Source organism: Ostrea edulis, chromosome 2 (genome assembly GCF_947568905.1).
Source record: "Ostrea edulis chromosome 2, xbOstEdul1.1, whole genome shotgun sequence".
Taxonomy (NCBI): domain Eukaryota; kingdom Metazoa; phylum Mollusca; class Bivalvia; order Ostreida; family Ostreidae; genus Ostrea; species Ostrea edulis.
Window position 1 is genome coordinate 71,128,339 of NC_079165.1, and position 27,467 is coordinate 71,155,805.

Below are 27,467 nucleotides of genomic sequence, written 5' to 3' on the forward strand. Positions count from 1 at the left end.
TTTATAATTTGTATTGAAAACAAAGATATATTGAGATGTGTTATTGTTTACGAAGTTTTCAAAATAAATGGATATTGATCCATGCAAATTAATTTATTATATATATTACATCTCGCGCATACTTTAGGTAAAACGTGTCATTTAAAAGTTAAAATTTGTGATTGCACAAAATGAAGACGCATTAAATTACAAAATTAACGTTTCGCTAGTTTATTTGTTTACTTAAAAAAGACTTGAGTCTTTGTTTACATATCACAGAATCGATTAGCTAAAATATTGCTCTTATCCTTACATTCAGAAAGTCAAAATCGTGGTTGTCAACATTAAATGTGGTATATTTTTAATTTTTAACATCCAAAATGAAAAACATTGCATTTGAAAAACGTGATTCAGTCCCTAAAAATGTATCTCTTTCTGAACTACACTGTGGACAATGAAATAAATGGATTGTGTACTCTTCAGTTGTAGATTGCAATATTGACAGTATCTGCATACTGTTTGTTATGTGGAACTGCACCCCCAAACATGCAACTTTTTGTTAATGACAACCTTTAAATAGCTCCTATTCAAAGACAATAATGGTTAATGATGCCGAATTTCATTAAAGTCTTATGCCTGTTAACATTTGTTCAAATTCAAATGAGTTTATATGATGAAAAAGAAATACTTACCATATTTTGATAGGAATATAATGCATCTACTTAATATTTAAGTGGAATTCAAATTTTAGCGTCTTTGGTGGTGAAGCAAGATATTAATTGCCAATTTTTGGTCGTGTTAAAATATGAAATTTCTATTCATAATCCATTCTCGTACACATAGTGCTAAGTCAAATAGTGTATCAGCTTAAACTGCTCCAAATTCTATATATAGCTAGTGTACACCAAAATAATATTTTTAACATTCTGGACTCATGGAACTTAATTCACTTGCTCGACAGCGCTAGATTGAGTTATCAACGAGTTTGTTTTTAATTGAAAAACAAATGTGTCCTCAGGTCCCCAAATTGTAAGTGCTCCAAATGAAACCTCCTCCCCTTAATGTACTGCATGGTATGGAGGAGAAAGCATAAGCAAGAACATAGACATTGTGAACTCCGATAAGCCACATAGAAGAAGTGTTCACAAACTATTTTACACCCTCCACCCCTCAGATCCACTATAACTTTAAGGACAACAATTGGATCCTCCTGTCCCTGCAATATGCACACCTGCAAATGGCACTGAAAATATTAAACAAAATTTCAAGTCTACTGGATATGCCAAATAGGAGAAGCGTTCACAAGCTATTTTAACATCCTCCACCCCTCTTAGATCCACTATAACTTTTAGGAAAATAACTGAATCCTCCTGTCCCGGCAATATACATAAGTTTCAAATCTATCCAATAAGCCATATAGGAGGAGAAGCATTCACAAGATTTTGTGACAGACCAATCTTATCAAAATACGATCTCTCAAATAGTGCACAGCCCTCTGCGCTGTGCACATTATTTGAGAGACCACAGTATTTTAATCAGATTGGTGACAGACAGACGGACAGATGGACAGAAAGTACAAAAACAATATGTCTCCCCTGAAAGAGGGGAAACATAATTTGCCAAGTTATTTAGTCTGATCAATATTTAGTCTCTTATTTTCAAGTCGAGATAAAAAGGATGTCTGAGTTACATTCAGATCGAACAGCTACAGTTGTCTTTCTTTTGGATATGTCTGATACCGACACCTGTGTAACATTTGCTGTGGAAAACCACAAGAAAGCTGATTTCCAAAGTACAATACTTAAAAGTGAACAAGAAGAAGTAGTAAGAAATAGTAGGTTTTTTCTTCTTCAGAAATCGAAGCAGACTGACATATTGTTAACATGGCAATTACTAGAACTTCATTTCATTTCTTACAAATCCTTTTAAGAAATTTCACTGACAAACCATTTCACTTTTCAAATTAACATAAAACAGAAATTCAGAAGATGTTGTTTCTTTCTTTTTTTTTTACTGAACACAAAGTGTTAATGTCAATCAATCAAACATGCATTAAAATACAAAACAATATATCACATCAAATAGATTCTTTTAAAATAGCTTTGCTTTATAAGCACATGGAACATATTAGATGTGAATGATTCATTAATTTTACAACACATCATTCATTAATATCATACAACACAATCACAAATACATGTACACTGTACATTTATAACATCAACCCACGTTTAGCAGTTATTACATTTTTGTGGTTTACATGCAGTTACACCATTCTCTCTCTTTCTTCCTTTTTGTTTTGTTTCTATAAGTAAATCAATTCAAAAGAGAAGGGTTAGGGTTATTATCAGTCACAGGATTTAAAAGGAGACCACATCACTCATCTGAGTCACTTGCTGATACATAAATACTCATAATTTGGAACATGAATACCATAATTCTTTAAGCCCCTGTTGTCCCATAGGTTGTTATTTAACCAAAGCTGAATATAGATTACACAAGAATCATCTTTGGCAAACTGTCCCACGTGGTTTTTTAGAAGGTTTTTATCCCCCCCCCCCCCCCCCAAATGCTTCTCTGGAAATTTTAAACCATTATGATAGTGAAAATCCCTAGTCCTAGGATTACAGTTTCTATGATACAATTCCAGGACCCAGGATGTAATTAATTTGAACAAATTTTAATCTACACAACCTGAGGATACTTGCATATTAATCAGAAAGGTTTACTTTAACTTATGACTCAGTTGAGCTAAAACATCAACTTCCACTAATAAAGATAACATACATGTAATCTTAAACAATGATTGACTTTTCACACAAGATTTATGTTGTTAATTTTTAAGAGCAATCTAAGCCTTGGCTTACAGAAGCTCAAAACCATTGCAATATGGACATTTTGGAATATAAATTCAAACTTGAAAATGGATCTGTATGCAAGTAACAATCTTGCAAGTTTGACAAAGGTTGGATCAACAATGGCTTAAAATCTTGTACACTGAGAGCTCAAAATGAACCTATGAACACACAAATGTACAAATAAAGAAACAAGAGGACACATGATACAGTACAAACATTATATCGCACAACCTGTTCTGATGAGATAAAGAAGACTTCAAATATTACACCCTTACATTTGTAAAACTGTCATTTTTAATTCACGGAATTCAGCCACATTCAACCCAATTAAGCTTTTGTAATTTTTAAAAAGAATCTGAGATAGAAAAAGAGTTCTGGAGATTCCTAATCACATGCAATCTTCTGGCATTAAAATTGTCCTGTTTGTTGCAGAGTGAAGTCGGAGGGAGACAGTTTTAAGGAAATTATGCCGGAATTGAAACTGGACACACATAAACTGAAACAAAGAAACACATATCAGCTAAGGTAAAATGAAATTGTTTTTACTGTGTAAGTTTATGTGCTATCTGAAGAATGCTACAAACATTCTAATTTTCTTTAACTGATATTGTTACAGCATTGCTCCAGAATTTTTGTAGGTTGATGTCTATTATATAACTCAAAAATTTTGTCTGCATGAGAAGAATAGAAAACAAAGCAGACTCTGAATGCAACTTGACTCACCTAAGATCATCATAGCAGATAATGGAGGTAAGCGGTCCAGATCCCACCACAGGAAAACATGAAAGGCACTCTGTAGGATAAAAATTCACTCCCATGTACCAACATGTAATACCAAACATGAACAAGAGGCCCAAGGGCCTAGAATCGCTCTTCTGATAAATTGTACAACCCCACCATTTCTATTCTTAGCCTCTTAGTATTCTAAATCTTTAGTTAAATCCTAAGAATTCAAAAAAAGTAGGTCAATGTGACCTCCTTTTTGGTTTACACATTTTGAGAACCCAAGAAATATCAACTGACAAAGTTTGATGATTTTAAGCCAATTAGTATCTGAATATTGAAATATAGCTGTCAAATTCCAATCGTTGGTCATGGTGACCTACTTTCTGGTAAGCGAACTCCGAACATGCAAGACCCATCAACTGACAAAGTTTGATGACTGTAGGTCAAATAGTATCTGAAATATATAAATATAGCCGTCCAATTCCAAAAGTAGGTCAAGGTGACCTACTTTCTGGTCAACACCCTTTGAACATGCAAGACGCATCAACTGACAAAGTTTGATGACTGTAGGTCAAATAGTATCTGAAATATATAAATATAGGTGTCCAATTCCAAAAGTAGGTCAAGTTGACCTACTTTTTGGTCGAAACCCTTCGAACATGCAAGACCCATCAACTGACAAAGTTTGATGACTGTAGGTCAAATAGTATTTGAAATATATAAATATAGCCGTCAAATTCCAAAAGTAGGTCAAGGTGACCTACTTTTTGGTCGACACACTCCATTGACTCAAGACGCATCAACTGACAAAGTTTGATGACTGTAGGTCAAATAGTATCTGAAATATATAAATATAGGTGTCCAATTCCAAAAGTAGGTCAAGTTGACCTACTTTTTGGTCGAAACCCTTCGAACATGCAAGACCCATCAACTGACAAAGTTTGATGACTGTAGGTCAAATAGTATTTGAAATATATAAATATAGCCGTCAAATTCCAAAAGTAGGTCAAGGTGACCTACTTTTTGGTCGACACACTCCATTGACTCAAGATGCATCAACTGTGAAAGTTTGATGATTGTAGGTCAATTAGTGACTGAAATATATAAATATAACTGTCAAATGCCAAAAGTAGTCACAGTGACCTACTTTTTGGTCGATACACTCCGAAGACTCAAGATGCATCAACTGACAAAGTTTGATGATTGTAGGTCAAATAGTGTCTGAAATATAGTAATTTAGCTGTCAAATACCAAAAGTAGGTCACGGTGACCTACTTTTTGGTCGACACAAACCGAAGACTGAAGACGCATCAACTGACAAAGTTTGATGATCCTAGGTTTTACAGTGCCCAAAATATGCATCTAAAATTGAAAATGTGAAATTTGAATATCTGCAAAATTCAAAAAGTAGGTCACTGTGACCTACTTTTTTATAAATATGTTTCAAGGCCTCAAGATGCATCAAATTACAAGATTTGATGATTCTAAACCTCTCGGTATTTGAAATAACAACTTAAAATATATCTATAAATGATAAGCCATAAAATTCAGAAAGTAGGTCACGGTGACCTATTTTTCAGTTGACGCATTTCAAGGTCCCATGATCCACCAAGTGACAAGTTTTGATGATCATAGGCTTCAAAGTGTCCAAGATATGCATCAAAATTAATTTTAAAATAAATACCTGCAAAATTCAAAAAGTAGGTCACCGTGACCTACTTTTGAGACAACTTGATACAAGGTCCTAAGATGCATCAACTTTCAAAATTTGATGATCCTAGTCCTTATAATGACTAAAATATCTAAGATTTAAGGAATTTAAAAAAAATTTAAATTTAGGTCAACTTTGAAGTGACCTTGAGACCATGCCCTTTGCCCCAGGGTAATGCCTTGAACAATTTTTAATCTACAACATATCCTCATCCTTATGTGTAAGTTTGGTGATAATCTGTCCTGTGGTTCTTGAGAAGAAGATTTTTTAGCAACCACTACTTTTGTTTGTATTTTCCTGATTATCTCCCCTTGTTAAAGGGTCACATCCCTTTATTTAGTATGTATGAAAGCCCTTGGGCCAATGATACCCTGTAACAAATTTGAAAAAAATTGGCCAAGGGGTTCTTGAGTTATAGCCCTTTTTCTAAAAAGTTTACGCACACCGCACACCGCACAAATGGCCATAGCATTAGCTCTTTGAGCCTTTGGCTCAGAAGAGCTAATAAGCAAATATAGGATTATAGCACATAATTCTTCCACTATAATTTCATGTTGCCAGTTCCTCTTTATATAACATCTTGTGTTGCCAGTTCCTGAGACCTTTCCCATCTTTATATAACATCTTATGTTGCCAGTTTCTGGGACCTTTCCCATCTCTATATAACATCTTATGTTGCCAGTTTCTGGGACCTTTCCCATCTCTATATATTCACATTTCCAATGTTTTGCCTTTGATGTCTTTACAAGTTGTAATGATTGCCGTTTTCTTATGAATGTGCTGCTGTTGCTAACATTGTGCATATGAATCTTGATAAATATAGAATGTCTATTTCTATTTTAATGGTTTGGAATTCCAGCAGTACCAAATATTTAAATAAATTTTTAAATAAGTGTTGCGGATCATGATACACACTATGGTCATAAACAATCTGTGTAGGGTTCAAACACCCTGGAATAAAAAGTTAAGATATAGACCAAAAACAAGTCAACTTGTGACCCTGATCTTTTCTAAGACCTTCATTGTGGATAAGACTCACCACATGTAATCATAAACAACCTTTGTTATGGAGCTTCTAAAATTCACCACTCCAAGCTGTGTACATCAACGCATTTCACAGTTATGATTATGATCCTGGCTTTAAACAAATCCACTTTATTCTTACAAACCTTTTGTGTTCATATCCCAGAGTCGAACTGTGGTATCACGTGATGTAGTGGCAATGAGCTGTTTTCCACCGATGGATGGCAAGAAAATGCAAGACTCTACAGCTTCGCCGTGGTCTCTGTATTCATGAACTATTTTCCTCCCTCGTATATCCCATAACTACAACAGAGACAATGAAAGAAAAAGTGAGTAAACTCACATACCCCACATTCCCACAACGAATGACAATGCTGCATGCACTACGCAAAATATACAACAAATTCTTATGCCTCTGTGCAATACTGTACTATTTTCATACATGAAAGGTGAAGATAACAAACAGTGATCAATCTCATAACTCCTATAAGGAATATAAAATAAAGAGTTGGGCAAACACGGATCCCTGGACATACCAGAAGTGGGATCAGGTGTCTAGGTGGAATAAGCATCCACTGTCAACCAGTCACACCTACAGTGAGCCCTATCTCTTGATCAGGTAAACGGAGTAATCCTTAGTCAAAACCAATGTGCCAAGAACAGCCTAACAATCGGTATGAAACACATCAGACATTTCACCCTATGATAGGTTGTATTGACATACTAGATCATTATAACGACCATAGAATTTGTGAAATGCTGACTTTATACAAGACTTTTGAAATCCCTGTAACATCAACTTGTTTGTCAGTAGCCTGCCTCAATTTAAAAAGTGATCATACGCAGAGCAAGCTCTTGTGTATTGAATCTGTTGAGAGATATAAACACCATATGCAGGTGTTAATGAAATATTGCTACATAGATATGAGAAGTTGATGATGGAGAAGCTGATATCATCCTGTTTGTCATAAAGTTGAGTTGTTAGTTTGCTGTTAATATTCATTTTCAATAAAATATTTGAGTATGAAGCAGATGTGGACAACTCCGTGATGTCTTTTATCTCGAGTTCACAGGAATGTATTGAATCAACATATGAATGAAAATGATTAATTATTATTTAAAATAGATAAAACGTCATCGATAGATCTAAATGTCGAGTTGAAGGTCACAGTAAGAGATTTTTTTTCTTCTCATGTAGAAGCTTTTGAAAAAAACTCTGCTTCAAAAGAATATAAAAACAGGTCAGCTAACAAAGGAGCACAATGCAAGTCCATGGGAATTCCAAATAACTGATGGAAGACCTGATCACCAAAGACTACAAAGAAATTGTCAATGAGGAACTCCAGCATAATTTTTATTTCAACTTCAGAGTACTTGTGCATGGAATAAGAGTGGTGATTAACAAGGTAATTTTTTTTGGATGACTGATCATTAGATACAAATATGCATGTAAGTAGATGGCATTACTCAAATCATATGTAATATTGTTTAGATATGTAAATTATGTAAAATATTTTTTTAAAAAACAGAAATATCTTAATTACATATATATAGCTTGGAAATCGGTTTCACGAGGGTTGCACCAAATAATACATTTTAGCAAAACTTCTATGTTCAACAGAGACATAATTCCCATAAAAAAATCAAAAAGAAATTCCTATGAATATGCACATCTACACAGTATGTCCACATTAAATACAAATTTTCATGAAATTCTGTTCAGGGGTTTCAGAGGAGTTACGCTGACAAACTGTTTCAGTAGTACATTTGATTTCGGGCAAACCTCAAGGCTGAAAAGGAGCATAACTTTCAGAAAACAAGAGATATTTGTAAAACATGTATGCCCTCCCCCATAGTGCAAAATTGAAAAGGGTTATACACATGCATAATTTGATTGATAGCAGTATCACCAATTTCAAATATTGAGCAGACAATATCTTCCTATGTCAAGAGTAGATTGACCAAGTGACCTAAAAATCAATTGGGGTCATCTACTCCTTATGCTGTACCAGTGTACCAGGTTTGGTGTCAATCAAGCAAATAATTCTTAAAATATAGGAGACAATATATTACTATGTCCAGTTTCACCACTGACCTTTGACCATACGACCTCAAAATCTGTAGGGGTCATTTTCTCTTTAAATTGTACCAGTGTACCAAGTTTGATGTCTGTCAAGCAAAGGGTTCTCAAGATATTAAGTGGACAGTATATTCCTATGTCCAGTTTGACCCTTGACCTTCGACCATGTGACCTCAAAATCTGTAGGGGTCATCTTCTCCTGTATGTGTACCAGTGTACCAAGTTTGATGTCTGTCAAGCAAAGGGTTCTCAAGATATTGAGTGGACAGTATATTCCTATGTCCAGTTTGACCCTTGACCTTCGACCATGTGACCTCAAAATCTGTAGGGGTCATCTTCTCTTGTATGTGTACCAGTGTACCATGTTTGATGTCTGTCAAGCAAAGGGTTCTCAAGATATTGAGTGGAGAGTATATTCCTATGGTCAGTTTGACCCTTGACCTTTGACCATGTGACCTCAAAATCAATAGGGGTCATCTTCTCTTGTATGTGTACCAGTGTACCAAGTTTGATGTCTGTCAAGCAAAGGGTTCACCAGGATATTGAGCGGACAGTATATTCCTATGCCAGTTTAAACCTTGACCTTTGACCATGTGACCTCAAAATCAAGAGGGGTCATCATCTTCTGAAGATATACTAGTGTACAAAGTTTGATGTCAGTCAAGCAAAGGGTTCAAGATATTGAGTGGACAGTATATTCCTATGTCCAGTTTGACCCTTGACCTTTGACCATGTGACCTCAAAATCTGTAGGGGTCATCTTCTCCTGAAGACCAGTGTACCAAGTTTGATATCTGTCAAGCAAAGGGTTCTCAAGATATTGTAGGGACAGTATATTCCTATGTTCAGTTTGACTCTTGACCTTTGATCATGTGACCTCAAAATCAATAGTGGTCATCATCTATATGTTTACCAGAGTACCAAGTTTGAATTCTATCGAGCAAAGGGTTCTCAAGATATTGAGCAGACTGTATATTCCTATGTCCAGTTTAAACCTTGACCTTTGACCATGTAACCTCAAAATCAAGAGGGGTCATCTTCTCCTGAAGATATAACAGTGTACCAAGTTTGATGTCTGTCAAGCATAGGGTTCTCAAGATATTGAGTGGACAGTATATTCCTATGTCCAGTTTGACCCTTCACCTTTGACCATGTGACCTCAAAATCGGTAGGGGTCATCTTCTCCTGAAGACCAGTGTACCGAGTTTGTTATCTGTCAAGCAAAGGGTTCTCAAGATATTGTAGGGACAGTGTATTCCTATGCTCAGTTTGACCCTTGATCTTTGATCATGTGACCTCAAAATCAATAGTGGTCATCTTCTGTATGTGTACCAGTGTACCAAGTTTGAATTCTGTCGAGCAAAGGGTTCTCAAGATATTGAGCGGGCTGTATATTCCTATGTCCAGTTTAAACCTTGACCGTGACCTCAAAATCAATAGGAGTCATTTTCTTAAAATGTACCAGTGTACCAAGTTTGAATTCTGTCGAGCAAAGGGTTCTCAAGATATTGAGCGGACTGTATATTCCTATGTCCAGTTTGACCCTTGACCTTTGACCATGTGACCTCAAAATCAATAGGAGTCATTTTGTTCTTAAGATGTACCAGTGTACCAAGTTTGATGTCTGTCAAGCAAAGGGTTCTCAAGATACTGAGTGGATTGTATATTCTCATGTCCAGTGTGACCCTTGACCTTTGACCATGTGACCTCAAAATCTGTAGGGGTAATCTCTTCTTGAAGATGTACCAGTGTACCAAGTTTGATGTCCGTCAAGCAAAGGGTTCGCTAGACATTGAGTGGCCAGTATATTCCTATGTCCAGTTTGACCTTTGACCATATGACCTCAAAATCAATAGGTGTCATCTTCTCTTGTATGTGTACCAGTGTACAAAGTTTGATGTCTGACAAGCAAAGGGTTCCCAGGGTATTGAGCGGACAGTATATTCCTATGTCCAGAGTAGATTGACCCTTGACCTTTGATCTTTTGACCTGAAAAACAATAGGGGTCCTCTTCTACTCATAACCAACCCACATATGAAATATCATTACAATCAAGTGAATGGTTTTTTAGATATTGAGCGGACAGCATGTGGTCTATTGACCAACTGACCGACAGGTGCACACCAATATGCCCCTCTTCTTTGAAGTAACTACAAAGTTTTATGAAACTCTGTTCAGCAGTTTCAAAAGAGTTGTGCTGACAAGAACAGGACTGAGTGGTAAAAACTTGTTGCATGGGGTATAAAAATGTTACATTACTAATAAAAAAAATTTATAATGTCAACAATCACATACAGTGGAACCCCGTTATTACATTCCCCCTTTATTACGTTAGTCCGCATATTACGTTGGAATTTCAAAGCACAAAACCATTTCTTAACAAACCTATATAAAATAGACCTCGTTATTACGTTGTCCTACAATGCCGGGACTCGGTATTACGTTGTAAAAATTCCGACAAAAATGTAATAAACCCCTAATTATTCAATAGTGATTCTCAAAATAATAAGCCATTCACACCTTGACTGCCTGAGGCAGTCGCCACGTAAATTTCCTGGTCTGTTTGGGGATTAGAGACGCTTGACTCACCATGCTTCGATAGATCTTGCGACATCAATACAGGTGAATACCCCGTATAGAAGCCAGTGATAAACAATTAAATAATGTTTATTTAGAAATTGTACTCAATGAAATTTACTTCATTTTTCATATTTTGATAATCAAAGAAATAATTTCTCAACCGCCTGCGTTTTCAGCATAGTGTGATTACCTTCGCTATTAAAACTATTCACGGAAAGCTTTGGTACCAAACAAGAAAGACAAGATTTATCGTAGCAATGTTACAACCGCTTGGGTAACTGCTTGGACATAGGTGATTAAAGGTGTTCAATTAAAAAAATTGGTCGTTGTTTGGACATGCAGCTTGGGTGTTCGTAAATCTCGTCCATACATACACCAATCTATCGGCCGATTCGTGCACAGCATTTACCTCAGTGAATATTTTAAAATCCCTTGATGCGCACGTGATTTTAGTGCCATCATTTAGCATTATAAATGAAATCTTCGTGCATCATTATATTTTTTTTATGTGGATTGCGCTTAAATTGTTCTCTGTGCATGTTTGTTTATTGTTGGTGTGTAAGTGTTGGGTATCGTGTGCGTTTTGTGTCTATAGTTTTGTTGTTTTTTGGGTGGGATTTTTTTTATTGTGTTTTGTATTGTGTAATTAGAGAACTTAATAAAAACGATGTTTTGTTATTTTTTTAAATACGAATGTTGAATACGAACCGGAACGAGTTATTGAGAGAAATTTACATGAACGCATTGTTTTAAAGTTGAACAAAATGGCAGTCCAAACGAATGCAGAAAAAGCAACGTTTATCAAAACATCCTTATGTATCTTACACCGAAATAAAGAAAAGGGATAAGAACATGAAGAATTACGGACATTAAAGATAAGATGTAAATAAAACAAAGTATCATAGTCTTTTAAACAAAGAAACAGTAAAGATATATTCACACACCCCTTCACGGAGTACCAACGGACGATATACAATTTCCAAATGATTTTTTTTTTAACGGATTTAACTGGGAACGTTTATTACGTTGCCCCCGGTATTACGTTATTTTATCGTGACAAAGTGGAAAACGTAATAACGGGGTTCCACTGTATATATCTACTAGTGATATATTTTACCTGTACTTTGTAACTCTATTTGAAAGGATGCGATCATGAAACATAGATATAGTCTAATGTCATCAGAAAATGTTCACACTGTATATGTAGTTTGCCTTTATAGGAAGAACTGAGCATCATCTAATTTGTATAATTGTCTGCCCTTGTGATCCTGATGGCTTAATTATTCGTCTTACCGTAACTTCACAACCATTTCCACCAAATCCATTGCTACATGTGATACAGTGGAGTCCATCTGCACTGACGTCGCAGGCCATCTGTATGTAGTGCTTCCTGGGATAACTGTGAACAACTTGCATGGTTCTTGTGTCAAACAACCTGAGAGAAGACAGCTTTATGGTCAATTGATCTCAGTTGCCAATACATTTGTATAACCTATGTGCCACACTGTAATCATTAAGATGTTGCATACTCAAAATATTGATATAGTTTATATAATTATGTGCAAAAAAAAACAACAACCAAGATTTGTTTGGGAAACAAATGCCTATAGAAATGATCAATTTCATTATTCAACAATGTTACACTAGTATTTCCATATCAAACAACTTGACTGTACAAAGTCTGAAATCTTCATCTTCAAAATTTAAGTATGTCCACATAGTATTGGGCCACAACATTCACCCAAGCCACCTTGTTCATACACAGATCTTACTGGAACATTAACCTTCACCCGAGCCACCTTGTTCATAGAGATCTTACTGGAACATTGACCTTCACCCGAGCCACCTTGTTCATAGGAGTGAAGGTCATAGAAATATCCCCTAATATGTACTGTCACAAGAATTGAAAGCATATATTGTGGTCCTATTTTGATCCTGGTGATCATGGTTTGTACCACCTGAATCTTCCTTACATGAGGCCAAGCACATAAAAGTCTTGGTAGTTCTAAATGAGAAAAAAAAATGTACTCTGTGCCCTATTTTCAGTACATATGTATATCTTAATTACCTCCCTTTAGCAAAGGACATAACTCAGTATTTAAATATATTTGAATCCTCTGAACCCAAGGATGCTTAGTGGCTTGTCAACTGAAATAGGCCCAGGAGTTCTGAAGAAGTTGAAAATGTGAAAAAGTTTACAATAACAGTCACTACAACAACAGACAACTTTTGATTAAAAAAGCTCCAGTGAGTTGATAAGTGGATGGTGAAAGGACAATGAGACAGATGGATGAACAAGACAGATGGATGGAATAACTACTAGGTTGATATAAGTACCTGACTTCTTTGTCTTCCCCTGTCTGTACCAACAAATGTGTACCTGGCACAAACTTTAAGTCTGTTACCTATTGAAATATTGTGTAATTTAACTTTCAACGACTTATTAAATTGAAACATCATGAGAAAAACATAAGGCTAGAGAATTAATATTTACACATGCATGATTCACAGATAAGTGCCTGAGAGCGTAAATAAAATATCATAATCTATAATTTTAGTCATTTCTCACCAGATTTCTGTGGATGTTACTCTGAAGGAAACACTGGGCAGTATTTACATCCCAAAGCTTCACATGATTGTCTCTAGAGCCACTGCACAACCAAGTATCATCTGTAAATGATACATGTACAAGTAAATAATCTATCAAAACTCTATACATCGATGCAGAAAACTTTGAGGACAAGTCAGAATGGGTCCTATAATGAATATATCAGTAGCCATCAGCCGGGTTCGATCGCCGGTGGCCCAGATAGCTCAGTTGGTAGAGCACCTGACTAGAGATTCGGGGGGCTCAGGTTTGAATCCCGGTCTGGTCCCTTGCATTTTCTCCCTTCCTGTTGCATTTGGTGCCGTAGACCCTGGAACTGACAGGTGAAAATGCCTGCCAGGGGAGTAAGATCCTGGGTTGATGTCTTCAGGTGTGAAGACATTTAAGGAGGGAGGAATGTAGCAGTCAGCCCGGTTCGATCGCTGGTGGCCCAGATAGCTCATTTGGTAAAGCACCTGACTAGAGGTTCAGGGAGCCCCGGGTTCAAATCCTGGTCTGGTCCGTTGCATTTTCTCAAAAGGGTGCTGACGGACAGACAGAGTGATCATATTAGGGCACTTTCCATATGACAATGTATGATGGGTCCCTAAATATCAGTATGTATGGTAGAGTTACTATATTTGTGGTTTAAAAATCTAATCTAAACATCAAGGTTTAATTTTTCTGAAAATTAACATATTAAATGTAAAATTAAATGTTTTTTTACAGTTAATTATACACTTCGTTTTTCAGGGGGAAACATCACGATGGATGTATATATTCAAAATAAGTACACCAAATTGATCAAAATGCATCTGTCATATACATGCAGTCTGGATAGATTAAGGATCTTACATCTAGTATCTGATTGAAGTCTATGATTAACATACAGCTGCTGCTTACCATGGTTCAAGTCGATGGCGGTCACCACAAGTTCATGGCCATTGAATTCCTGCAGACAGTGGGGATTCCCGCTCTTCCACATCTTAATAGACTTATCCCGTGATGCACTGAATATGCTGCTGCATGTTTTGCCATTACGAATCTTAGTAAATAATTCACACGATATTGTTAATGCATGAGTACATATGCTTATGTATGTTGAACCATTAATCATAATGCAAGTCATACAAAGGACTTTTACAAACTGTTACATCTGATGATTGGTAGGAAATACATTCTGGGGAGATCTGTAGTAAAAATGCTGTTCCTTGGATATTAAGAAGGGTAAAATTGAGCTACCCTTATCAATGATGTATGCTACATGAGGTTTTTGCTGGTCTTATAAATCTTATTTTGATTAATATCATTGATAAATCTGTACTCCTTCTAGCATGATTTCAAATCCAAATTTGTTTTTAATTCATTGCACTACAAATATTTGGAGGGGACTAAGTATATTTGGTGAAGACAAAAAGGATGAAATTTTTTCTTCACAAACAAAATGCACACTTCTCTTATTAATTAACATACTTTATTGTAAAATTGATATACTGTACAAAAGGTTTAGACACACGTTTTAACAACTTATAAGGTTTTCAGATGACATATTCTATTCATAATTGATATAATTATATCAAATGAATTGGAAAACAGTTCTTACAACTTACTTCAATAGTTCCTCTACTAATAGATATAAGAGAAGTAGTCATACAAACAAATTCCTCATGTAAATTAAGGTGAAGAAAGAACTTTGAAAAGTTATTACAATCTTGTATTTCATCCACACACAGTGGCATTTTTTCCAAACACAAGCAAACAAGAAGTTATGAAATATGGATATGCATCGGCAAGTGTCATAAGTCAGACTGCCTTCAAGTAATTTCTGGCATCTTCGAATGTATTCCAGAAAAACAACAAGGCACAGATTTGAAATGCATTGTATCACTGAAAGGACAAGGAAAATATTACTCTTTCGAGGTGGGATGTTCCTAAATACATATCATCAAAATATATTGAAGTGTATACTTCTCTCAATACACATCTTCTTTTTATAATGCATAATTCATATGTTTATCAATATGAATTGCTGACAATATATAATGGACCAAAGAAACCAGACAAAACAATGTCATACACCTCAACTTCCTGTTAATATTTGCGAATAGAGAAAAAACTCACAATATATGAAGATGGATAGCTGCAGAACTGTAGCTCTTTGAAAAAATATTGGGACTGATATGTCCCAAATTTTTTCAGAGAGCTGCAGTTCTGCAGCTAGAATTTGGATAAAATGTAAGATTGCAATAGTTTTTCATAATCACATAGGGATAATATAAATGAAGAAACCAATCAAGCTACATCCCCTGACCTGCCATTGACTGGAAATCTGAGCTCGTCCAATTCAAAGTCAGGAACCCTGATTGTTTTGAATTAATTAATTTGTTAAACTCACATTCATTTGTTATATACTTTAACCAGCAGAGTTTAACTGAAAGAGTTTAATAAAAATACAAAATGGTACTGGGAATTGAAAAATAAATACAATAAACATAGAATCCATGACTTTACACAAAATATCTTTTTATTTCATTAAAACTCTTTTGATCATCAAAAGGGGAAGGGGTTAGTTGTCATAGGGAGTTTGGGTTCAAATGTCAGGTGCATATATGCAGAAGTGCAAAAATTTCTAAGATCAATAGGAATTTTAGTAGATTAAGAATTAACTAATAAGTGAGTATAATTTTAAACTTGGTAATTATTTTTTAAATTTCTAGGTAATCTTCATATAAAATTTTATCCATAAATCTTAAGGATATAAAGATGTCTATTTCATGTCAATTTCAAAAACAGTTTGAAAATACGAACATTTTTATGATAAGGCAGAAATGTCATGTTTGACATTTAAAGTGCATAAAGGTCACAATTAATAAAAAAAGGGGTTATGGAAACTTTTCATGTTGGTGTTGATTTATACATGACTTATAACAAAATTATACTGTACATATTTTAACCAGATATAATTTTTTCAGATCTCCATGGTTAGGATTCAAAAACCTTAAAAAAAGAAAGGCATATTACCTTTGTTAGCTCCCTTTCATGACCTTCCCATCTGTCTATCAGATTGTGATTGTCGTAGTCATACAATGCTGCAGTCTGAAAGAAAAATAAAATAAATAGAGGGACGGGTTGTGGCAAAAGCGAATTACAGTCCAAAATATTTAACCCAAAAATATGCATGATGTAACTGTACATCAAATGCACCTTGTCTTTGCTACATGATAAACAGAGTCCTGGTTGTACGGCCGATAGGTGCACCACCGCATCTTCATGCACCGGAGTCCTTGCAATCCGACAAGCGCCAGGTCTGCTTTTATCGTCTGTCTCGTAGTTGTTGTCATTTTCTGATGAATCGGTGTTTTTACGCCTATAAAATAATGGCAAACAGACAAACTCAAAATATTTCTTCACAAAATTTACATAAATGAAACAACACAGAGGAAATTCGAACACGAACGAACCAGCAGTATCATGAGTCATTACCCTTTTTTACCAGACCGCTTTCTTCCAAACAATTTTCCCAAAGGCTTGAACATCTGAGCAGTGTTGTCACTGATACCTCGTCATATGAAAGCAATGAATTTTAAGTTTTCTCTTTCTTCAAGTTTTTGTTTACGTTCGTTTTAAAGGTAGTAAGTAATTCATTCCAGATTTGGATTTTCGTATATTAGTACGTTCGACGTTTTTTCGTATTCAAACTCCTGGAAGAATAACACAAGTTTTTATAAATATCGTGGAGAGTATGTCCATCCTAGGACTAGTATATGATTTTAAACTAAAAGTATTTGTCAACTGAACTTCAGTGTAGCTTTGTTATCAAGAGAGGGAGAACTTTAATGATTTTGGGATCAAAAGTTCAAACCATATAAATTTAATATGATAATACCAGACTTCTTAGTTAATTTTAATGCTTGTAGACACTTAATCTACAGACCACATTTTTGGCTCCATTGATTTCAAACTTCACATATAGCTTTGAATTTGTTATCAAGAGAAGAAGAACATAATGATTTTTGGAGTTCAAAGGTTAAGGTCAATACAGGACTTCATAGAAAAAGCTTATAGACACTCTATACAGGCAACGTTTTTTAGCTTCACTAATTTCAAACTTCACATGTAGGTTTGTTATCAAGAGAAGAAAAACCCTATTGATTCTGGGGTCAACAGGTCAAGGTCACTGAGACTTCATGGAAAAAAAACTTGTTTACACTCATTGCAAGGGGATATGCCCCACAGTGCGGAGCTCGTTTCAAGTATTATACATGAATATCAAAATCATTGATTCAAATTACCATAAAAAAAATACATTTTCTATAAATTGTAATGATGAAAATGTCATTGCATCATGAATAGATATAGGTAATTGTATGTATTGTCATTTAATTGATACCAAGCATGTTGAATTAAAATCGTAAATGATTTGTCTACTTTTTGTGCAACATTTATGCCAAACATTTTTACATCAGGGCATTTTTATGCCTGAACATTTTTTAATGCCTGGACATTTTTTACACCTGTGTATTTTTATGACAAGGCACTTTTCACCAAGACATTTTACGCCTGGATAACCAAAGAGATGGACAATTTGTATATCATGTCTCTTATTACACCTGGTATCCATGTCATTGTATGCCTGGATTACTCATTTGTTTTTTTAAGTGTTAGAATACATCCGTTTTCAGTTATGACTACATCTGGTTTACACACACACACTTCCCAGGCGTTAGGTTTCATACAGGTATACATTCAGGTCAGTTAGATATCATACAGGTATACATTCAGGTCAGTTAGGTATCATATAGGTATACAGTCAGGTCAGTTAGATATCATACAGGTATACAGTCAGGTCAGTTAGATATCATACAGGTATACATCCAGGTCAGTTAGATATCATACAGGTATACAGTCAGGTCAGTTAGATATCATACAGGTATACATTCAGGTCAGTTAGATATCATACAGGTATACAGTCAGTAGATTTCATACAGATATACAGTCAGGTCAGTTAGATATCATACAGGTATACAGTCAGGTCAGTTAGATATCATACAGGTATACAGTCAGGTCAGATAGATATCATACAGGTATACAGTCAGTAGATATCATACAGGTATACATTCAGGTCAGTTAGATATCATACAGGTATACATTCAGGTCAGTTAGATATCATACAGGTATACATTCAGGTCAATTAGGTATCATATAGGTATACATTCAGGTCAGTTAGATATCATACAGATATACAGTCAGGTCAGTTAGATATCATACAGGTATACAGTCAGGTCAGTTAGATATCATACAGGTATACATCCAGGTCAGTTAGATATCATACAGGTATACAGTCAGGTCAGTTAGATATCATACAGGTATACATTCAGGTCAGTTAGATATCATACAGGTATACAGTCAGTAGATTTCATACAGATATACAGTCAGGTCAGTTAGATATCATACAGGTATACAGTCAGGTCAGTTAGATATCATACAGGTATACAGTCAGGTCAGATAGATATCATACAGGTATACAGTCAGTAGATATCATACAGGTATACATTCAGGTCAGTTAGATATCATACAGGTATACATTCAGGTCAGTTAGATATCATACAGGTATACAGTCAGGTCAGTTAGATATCATACAGGTATACAGTCAGGTCAGTTAGATATCATACAGGTATACAGTCAGGTCAGTTAGATATCATACAGGTATACATTCAGGTCAGTTAGATATCATACAGGTATACGGTCAGTAGATTTCATACAGATATACAGTCAGGTCAGTTAGATATCATACAGGTATACACTCAGGTCAGTTAGATATCATACAGGTATACATTCAGGTCAGTTAGATATCGTACAGGTATACAGTCAGTAGATTTCATACAGGTATACAGTCAGGTCAGTTAGATATCATACAGGTATACAGTCAGGTCAGTTAGATATCATACAGATATACAGTCAGGTCAGTTAGATATCATACAGGTATACAGTCAGGTCAGTTAGATATCATACAGGTATACATTCAGGTCAGATAGATATCATACAGGTATACAGTCAGGTCAGTTAGATATCATACAGGTATACAGTCAGGTCAGTTAGATATCATACAGGTATACATTCAGGTCAGATAGATATCATACAGGTATACAGTCAGTAGATTTCATACAGGTATACAGTCAGGTCAGTTAGATATCATACAGGTATACAGTCAGGTCAGTTAGATATCATACAGGTATACAGTCAGGTCAGTTAGATATCATACAGGTATACAGTCAGGTCAGTTAGATATCATACAGGTATACATTCAGGTCAGTTAGATATCATACAGGTATACGGTCAGTAGATTTCATACAGATATACAGTCAGGTCAGTTAGATATCATACAGGTATACACTCAGGTCAGTTAGATATCATACAGGTATACATTCAGGTCAGTTAGATATCGTACAGGTATACAGTCAGTAGATTTCATACAGGTATACAGTCAGGTCAGTTAGATATCATACAGGTATACAGTCAGGTCAGTTAGATATCATACAGATATACAGTCAGGTCAGTTAGATATCATACAGGTATACAGTCAGGTCAGTTAGATATCATACAGGTATACAGTCAGGTCAGATAGATATCATACAGGTATACAGTCAGGTCAGTTAGATATCATACAGGTATACAGTCAGGTCAGTTAGATATCATACAGGTATACATTCAGGTCAGATAGATATCATACAGGTATACAGTCAGTAGATTTCATACAGGTATACAGTCAGGTCAGTTAGATATCATACAGGTATACAGTCAGTAGATTTCATACAGGTATACATTCAGGTCAATGGTGATAATAACCAGTCTTCCTCATCATTATCTTCATCCCCAGTAAAATAAAGAAGAGCACCGGCATTGAACCACGACAATGTGCAGTTACACTTATCTATAATCGGAGAATTTTACAAATGTAAGAAATGCATCCATCCAGTGGCCCAAGTGTTCTTTGTCCTGTTGTCTACAAAAACAATAGCGTTTCACAACTCACAAAGTGGATCGCAAGATAATAAATCCCAATGGCAAGAACACCGTAGAGCACACCTAGCGGAGTAGCTTCCCCTCACAGACATACTAATGCTCTGGTATATCCAGGGGTCCATGTTTGCCCAACTCTCTATTCTGTATTGCTTATAGGAGTTGTGAAATTGATCCATGTTCGTTATCTTAGCTTTCCATAAATGACATTGACATACATGCAACTTCACACACACACACACACAATCGATCACTTACACACACACGCAATCATGCACTTACACATTCAATCACTCATTTTTATACACATATACATGCATCATGCACTTACATACACATGTAAGATCACACTCACATGCAAACATTCACTTCTACAGAAGCCGATAGGTGCCAGGGTATAGAATTAATATTTATTTAACTGGCAGCCGCCACTTATTATCTGGCGGCCACCATATAAATTAACTGGCGGCCGCCACTTAATTTATGTGGCAGCCGCCACTTATTATCTGGCGGCTGCCAGTTAATTTATGTGGCGGCCACCAATTAATTTATATGGCGGCTGCCAGTTAATTATATGGCGGCCACCAGTTAATTTAACTGGCAGCCGCCATATAAATTAACTGGCAGCCGCCAGATAAATTAAGTGGCGGCCGCCACTTAATTCATATGGCGGCCGCCACTCAGTTTAAATCATTTATATGGCTGTCACCAGTTATTCAATTCCTCTCTCTTTCTCTATCTCTCTCTCAAAATGAAAGGGGTGCAATCCCTCCCAATGCTTAGTAATATGTATGTGATATATATATATATATAATTCAATAAAAAAAAGCAGGAAAATATACAGTTCCAAAATATATTTAAATTACTAGCGCTTTCTGGATTTTAACATCCATCCTCAGCTGAATACAAATTAATTTGTATTCACCTGAGGATGGATGTTAAAATCCAGAAAGCGCTAGTGATTTAAATATATTTTGGAACTGTATATTTTCCTGCTTTTTTTATTGAATTATTTTGACTGTGTGATATCAACTCTTTCTATTTGGATTATATATATATATATATATATATATATCTATATATATACACACACAATTAAGAGCATTAAATTATTGTTTTTCGATTGTACTGTTAAATATGTAGACCCACGGAGCTGACCCTCCATTTTTTTTATGTTCAATTTCTCCATTATTTTCACATGCAAACTATAATTATTTTCACATGTGAAATAAAATTAATTGGCGGATTGGCCCCCACCCCACTCTTTTGGTAGTAGTAATGAATGGTAAAAATGTAATAATGAATGAACTGATCAATTGAAGAATGAACGGAGCCCTCTCCCTCCAATTTAGGAGTACGAAGTTTGGACAAAAGAGACATTTTAGGTTCCTTTTCTGCTTGTCAACAATTGTAGAAGACAATTTCTCCTCCGACTGTCCCTATATACTTTGAAAAACGATGCTGCATGTTTGCGTACTATTCTAAATCTTTCCAGTTAATAAGTGGCGGCTGCCAGATAATAAGTGGCGGCCGCCATATAAATTAAGTGGCTGCCGCCAGTTAAATAAATATTAATTCTATACCCTGGCACCTATCGGCTTCCGTACACTTCAACATGCAATCATTCACTTACATGTGTAATCAATCACACACACATGCTATCACACACATACATACACATGTAATCACACACTTACACATACATCATCTTGCTATATTATCCTATATAATTCCATCACGAGAGGATAATAAAAGGAAATATGACTATAGCCAATTCTCCAAATAACTTACAAATGTACTCGTAAGCACCCATAGAAAAAAAAGACAATATATGTATGACAATTTTGAAAAGACAAAATATAATACAATTAATTATTTGTCAACAAGTTTATTGTCCAATATATACATGTATTTTTTTTTAAATGGTTAACCTATGACAAACTTCACAAGAATGGCATGATCTGTAGCCCTTTTAACTTGCAACTACATGTTACAGTAACTGTAGAACATACTGGTACACATTGTACTACCGTTCCCTGCACCCTCTCCAGCACCGTTACAACTACATGTAGGGAGTTTTCGGCAGTGGGACAATAAATCTACATGGAATGTTTTACATCTGAAATAGTTACACAAATGCTGATGCAGATTAGAAAATTAAAAATCAGTCAAACTTCCTTGAGATTATGGAGTAAACAAGCACACAAAAACACAAGTTCACAATTTAAGTAAATTTGAAACAAATGAATTTAGGTATGAACTAACATAATTTTACTATGATCACAGTTGATATCAGACAAATGGAAATTTTTTGGGGGCACATCTGTGATTTAAACAGGTAAATTAATCCAAGAAAAAAAATGGCCGGGTTGCTTTACAATATGTTATCTCTATCCTAGACATAACAGTACAAAACATACTGGAAAAATGACATACCATATTAAATGAAGGATTTTTCCAAAACAACAGAAGCACTTTTAAAATATCACACGTACATCTTCAATGTTTTTAAAACATCTATCATGTACAAGGTATGAAAAATGTCAATTAAAAGCTGTGAGAGGAGTTGGTTACAAAGTAGGTATCAAGGATGTCAAATAAATGCTGCAAGAGGAGTTTGATAACAAAAAGAGTTACCGTCTATTCACGACAAGCTTAAAAAATTACAAAGTTAAACACCAAGTAAATTTTTCGAAAAATGTCTGATCACTTTAAAAAAGACACATACACATCTTCAATGTGTCCATAACAACTGTACAAAGTTTGAGGAATGTCAAGTTAGAGGTGTAAGTGGAGTTGATTACATAAAATAGGTACCATCTATTCAGGACATGCTTATAAAAATGACAAAGTTCAACTTAATATTCAAAATACCCACGATTCTCCCCACTACTTATGTTTATGACTTAGGTTTGACATGACCATGGCACGAGTTGGGCACTGAGCTACCACGACTGGTCACAGGGGCTAAGCCTGTTTAGGGTCCGAACTTTGTGATACCCTAAATATAGAGGAAGTAAGTAGCATATACATGTATTTGATGTGAAATTTTAATTGATAAGTCTGAAATCTTCCACACTAGTCTGAATTTCGCTGCTGTCATAGGCAAGAAACCACCCGGTGACCTGGACCAGTAAATGTTCTAGTAAAAATAAACATGTGAAATCGAAAGAACTATGAAGTAATACGGTACATCTCTGTTATTTTAAGAACCTGTGGCTTGAAATTTGGCATGCAAGTAATTAAAACATTAATCTATTCAAGGAGACTAGCAAATTACCCATATCACACCTAGTTTCGAATTTTTTAGGCATTTGAATGGAGTGGGTTTTTTTTTTATCTGGGTTAGAATTAGACCCCTTTCTATATTTATGGCATCACAGAGTACAGGCCCAAAACGGGCTTAGCCCCTGTGCGACTGGTTATGTGTAATTTATGCAATATTCCATTGAATCCTGTTCACAAACTCACAGTTGATAAATCTCAGAAAATTAAAACATTTTTTCTACTTAGATCACAAGTGCATGCAGAAAATAATGACTGCATGTACAGTGTATTGATACAAGAAGATATACACATAATATTTACAAAGTAGTTATCGGAATGTTTTTGAGATGATCACCCCTGAGAGACACCTCTGAGAAAATTTATTGCAAAATTAAAACTGAGCTCTTTGGGCTTGACTTTTTTTATCAAGTAGGTTAATTTTCTACAATTCTGACAATGAAGTTACTGTAACTATTTTTATTGCTATAGTAACGGTAAGGTGTGAACATTAAATTGGATAGTACTCCACTAGAGACACAGGAGCACAAGATGATTCCCAGTCCAGCCTGGCCTATTTTTTTTATCTTTCCTCTTCCTATTATGCTAATCTATTTTGGTGATTTTGGTCTATAAAAGTTCTTCTGTAGGAATGGTATCCATTATGAAGTCATATTAAGTTTTATCAGAAATTTTTACACCAGCCGCTTTCCTTGTTCACAACAACCACCGTAGATTGAAAGTAGCTTTGAAATGAAGGATGTCACTCAAAACACGTGTATCTGGTCTCTTCGGGTAGAAAACATATCATCATCCAGAGTCAGCAGAACCTGAAACAAAAATACAATGGAATGACTCGATTCATGTGGAGAGACAGAATCATACAGATAGTCTGTAAACATCTGACAGAATATTTTGATTTAGATACATGTATAACTCTCTCAATCTTCTGAGAGTTGCTACATTGTTCCTTTTAAAAGGTGTAAAACTTTCAGTGATAGAAGTTTCGGAACCATTGGTCCGAGACTGTGGAACAGTTTACTGGCTGAAATAAGGCAGTCCAAATCTTTACATACTTTTAAAGCCAAATTGAAAACACATTTGTTTAGACAGTTTTAATGTACATGTTTTTAGTTTAGTGTATGTAAAGTGCGTTTGTATGTATATGATGTATTGCTTATTCTTTTAAAGCTTTTTATATTATACATGTACAATGCCATTGAATACTTTGTGTAAAATTAGGCGTTAAATCAAATAAAAAAAGTTTCAGTTTCTCTCTGTTTCATAATCTACCAAGTGAATGAAATATATTTTTCTTTTATATCATCATTCTTACATTAAAACTTGAATTTGAAAGAGCCTGTTTCCATAATCCTATATAACTCCATTGTGGTGATTTAAAGTGTACATTTGGCACACGTAATAGAACTTTAGTCACAGGTAAACAACATGAGGAATTTTCAAAAGGTTTAAAGAATTAAAATGTCTTAAAAATTGCAAGAAAATGCATCAACACTGCTGATTTCATTGACAGAGAATTTTACCAAATGTGATATTTTATCAAAATGTGATACTTCTTGTCATTTTTATTTTATATGATAAATCACACCCTCTGTATTCATTCCAAGAACAAGAGTATAAAATTGTTTCAGCTAGTATTTTGACAATGAGAAGGAACAAGAGGCCCATGGGCCTTAATGGTCACCTGAGTATCACACAAAAACAATGGGAGTTAGAAATGAGTTGCATTCCTGTTTCCCACTAGGTGGCAATTCATGAAACCAAAAGATTCAATTGGTGTTCAAGTTAAATTTTTTGTACATTAATTTTCTACAATAATATTGTTATATTTTTAAGGAGAAGAACTCGTAAGTTATTTGAACTTGTTTCTGATCCTTTTGTATATCATGTACATGTATGTACAATAAAATATGTTCAAAACTAGGTGGCAATACTTGTCACGGTCCAAGAACATCTTCTTTACATTGGATGCGAGTAACGGTGTAAAGTTTAAAAATACTTTTCTTTGCTTATATTTTCAATCGGTGCAGTAGGCTTTGCAAAAAAATTTATAATGAAGAACTAAAAATAAGGTTTAATGAGTTTAGTTCAGTTTAAAAACGAATTAAGAAAAGGAAATGCAAGAATCTCAGGTCATCAGAGAGAACTGTCAACAGGTAATTCGATACTCAAAACCCCATACATGGGTGTCCAGGTAGCGCAGAGGTAGCGCTCTCGCTTCTCATTGCTGAGACTCGAGTTCGATCCCCGTGATCGGCAGTGGTTGTATGTGAGACGGTATGGCAGTCGCACGCTTGGACACGTGGGTTTCCTCCGGTCTCCTCCCACATAAATGACCCCCTAGTTAGCGCAAACATCCATGCATGAAAGGACCCCATTGGCAATAAGCTTTCGAGCTTTCATGGGTTGTCCTTAGTATTTATGTATGTATGTTTGTATGTATGTATATACGGAATAAACATTTATTTTATTTTTTATTTACAGAGTATTACATTCAAGCATTACCTTTGTGTGAATTTAAAAAACAACCAAAAACAAAGCCACAAAATAACAAGAGACCCATGGGCCACATTGCTCACCTTGACCCATATCTAAAGATTTTCCTTATATATTCGCTTGCAAAACTTTGATCCCTATTGTGGCTCCAACCTAACCCCGGGGCCCATGATTTTTACAAACTTGAATTCGCACAATGTCAGGAAGCTTTCATGTAAATGTAAACTTCTTTGACCCAATGGTTCTTGAGAAGAAGATTTTAAAAGAGTTTTCCTATATATTTCTATGTAAACTTTGATCCCCTATTGTGGCCCCATCCTTCCCCCGAGGGGCCATGATTTGAACAAATTGAATCTGTACTATGTCAGGAAGCTTTCATGTAAATGTAAATTTTTCTGGCCCAGTGGTTCTTGAGAAGAAGATTTTTAAAGATTTTCCATATATATCTGTATGAAAAATTTTATACCCTACCGTGGCCCCTTCCTACCCCCGTGGGCCATGATTTTAACAAACTTGAATTTGCACTATGTCAGGTAGCTGGAGAAGAAGTCATAAATGTAAGTTTACAGACGAACAGACAATGGACAACATGCAAGCTGAAAGCTCAGTAGAGCTTTCAGCTCAGGTGAGCTAAAAACTTGTATTTTTTTGCAAAGATAGAAATGCTAACTTTCGAAAAGCAGAGAAGCTTGACCTGGATTTCTACATGACACTACCTATAACGATACATACCAGTACTTGAATGTCAAAATTCAGATACCACATCATTCCATGGTTTTACTATTGGTACAATGCAAAATATTTCCAAATTAAAGCATTATAGGAAGTTCAAGTTGTGTTACTTACAGGCGTAGCTTCCATTGTGGCGATGAGGAAAATAGCCTCACTAGATTTTTCGCAATGACACCCACCCCCTTTTTCTTATGCTTATGAACTACATGTATAGTGCATTTGGTACATATTCAATGAATTCTTACCAAGAATGAAAAAAACAAAGCAATCGATGAAAGAAAATGCCAGATGTCATGAGCATCATAAAATTCCACCAGTAGACAGTCTCTGTTTCCTTCTCTTGATCTGGAGGGTGTTAGCTATTGGAATTTAAAAATCAAACTTGTCACAA

The 27,467-nt window shown here is 35.3% G+C and overlaps 1 protein-coding gene across 1 annotated transcript in view; it reads right to left on the minus strand.

The window, feature by feature from the left end:
• Window positions 1-1,968: 1,968 nt before the first annotated feature.
• The window catches only part of LOC125678691 (SID1 transmembrane family member 1-like), a 69,054-nt gene continuing 43,555 nt past the window's right edge, over window positions 1,969-27,467 (minus strand). The window contains exons 21-32 of the mRNA XM_048917332.2: window positions 27,322-27,435; window positions 24,604-24,657; window positions 17,027-17,079; window positions 16,748-16,910; window positions 16,565-16,639; window positions 14,447-14,588; window positions 13,526-13,626; window positions 13,294-13,361; window positions 12,250-12,391; window positions 6,444-6,600; window positions 3,561-3,630; window positions 1,969-3,333 (exon numbers count right to left, since the gene is read on the minus strand). Of these exons, the coding sequence (XP_048773289.1) occupies window positions 3,246-3,333; window positions 3,561-3,630; window positions 6,444-6,600; window positions 12,250-12,391; window positions 13,294-13,361; window positions 13,526-13,626; window positions 14,447-14,588; window positions 16,565-16,639; window positions 16,748-16,910; window positions 17,027-17,079; window positions 24,604-24,657; window positions 27,322-27,435 (1,227 nt within the window). The 3' untranslated portion in view covers window positions 1,969-3,245. The remainder of the gene's footprint in view (window positions 3,334-3,560; window positions 3,631-6,443; window positions 6,601-12,249; window positions 12,392-13,293; window positions 13,362-13,525; window positions 13,627-14,446; window positions 14,589-16,564; window positions 16,640-16,747; window positions 16,911-17,026; window positions 17,080-24,603; window positions 24,658-27,321; window positions 27,436-27,467) is intronic.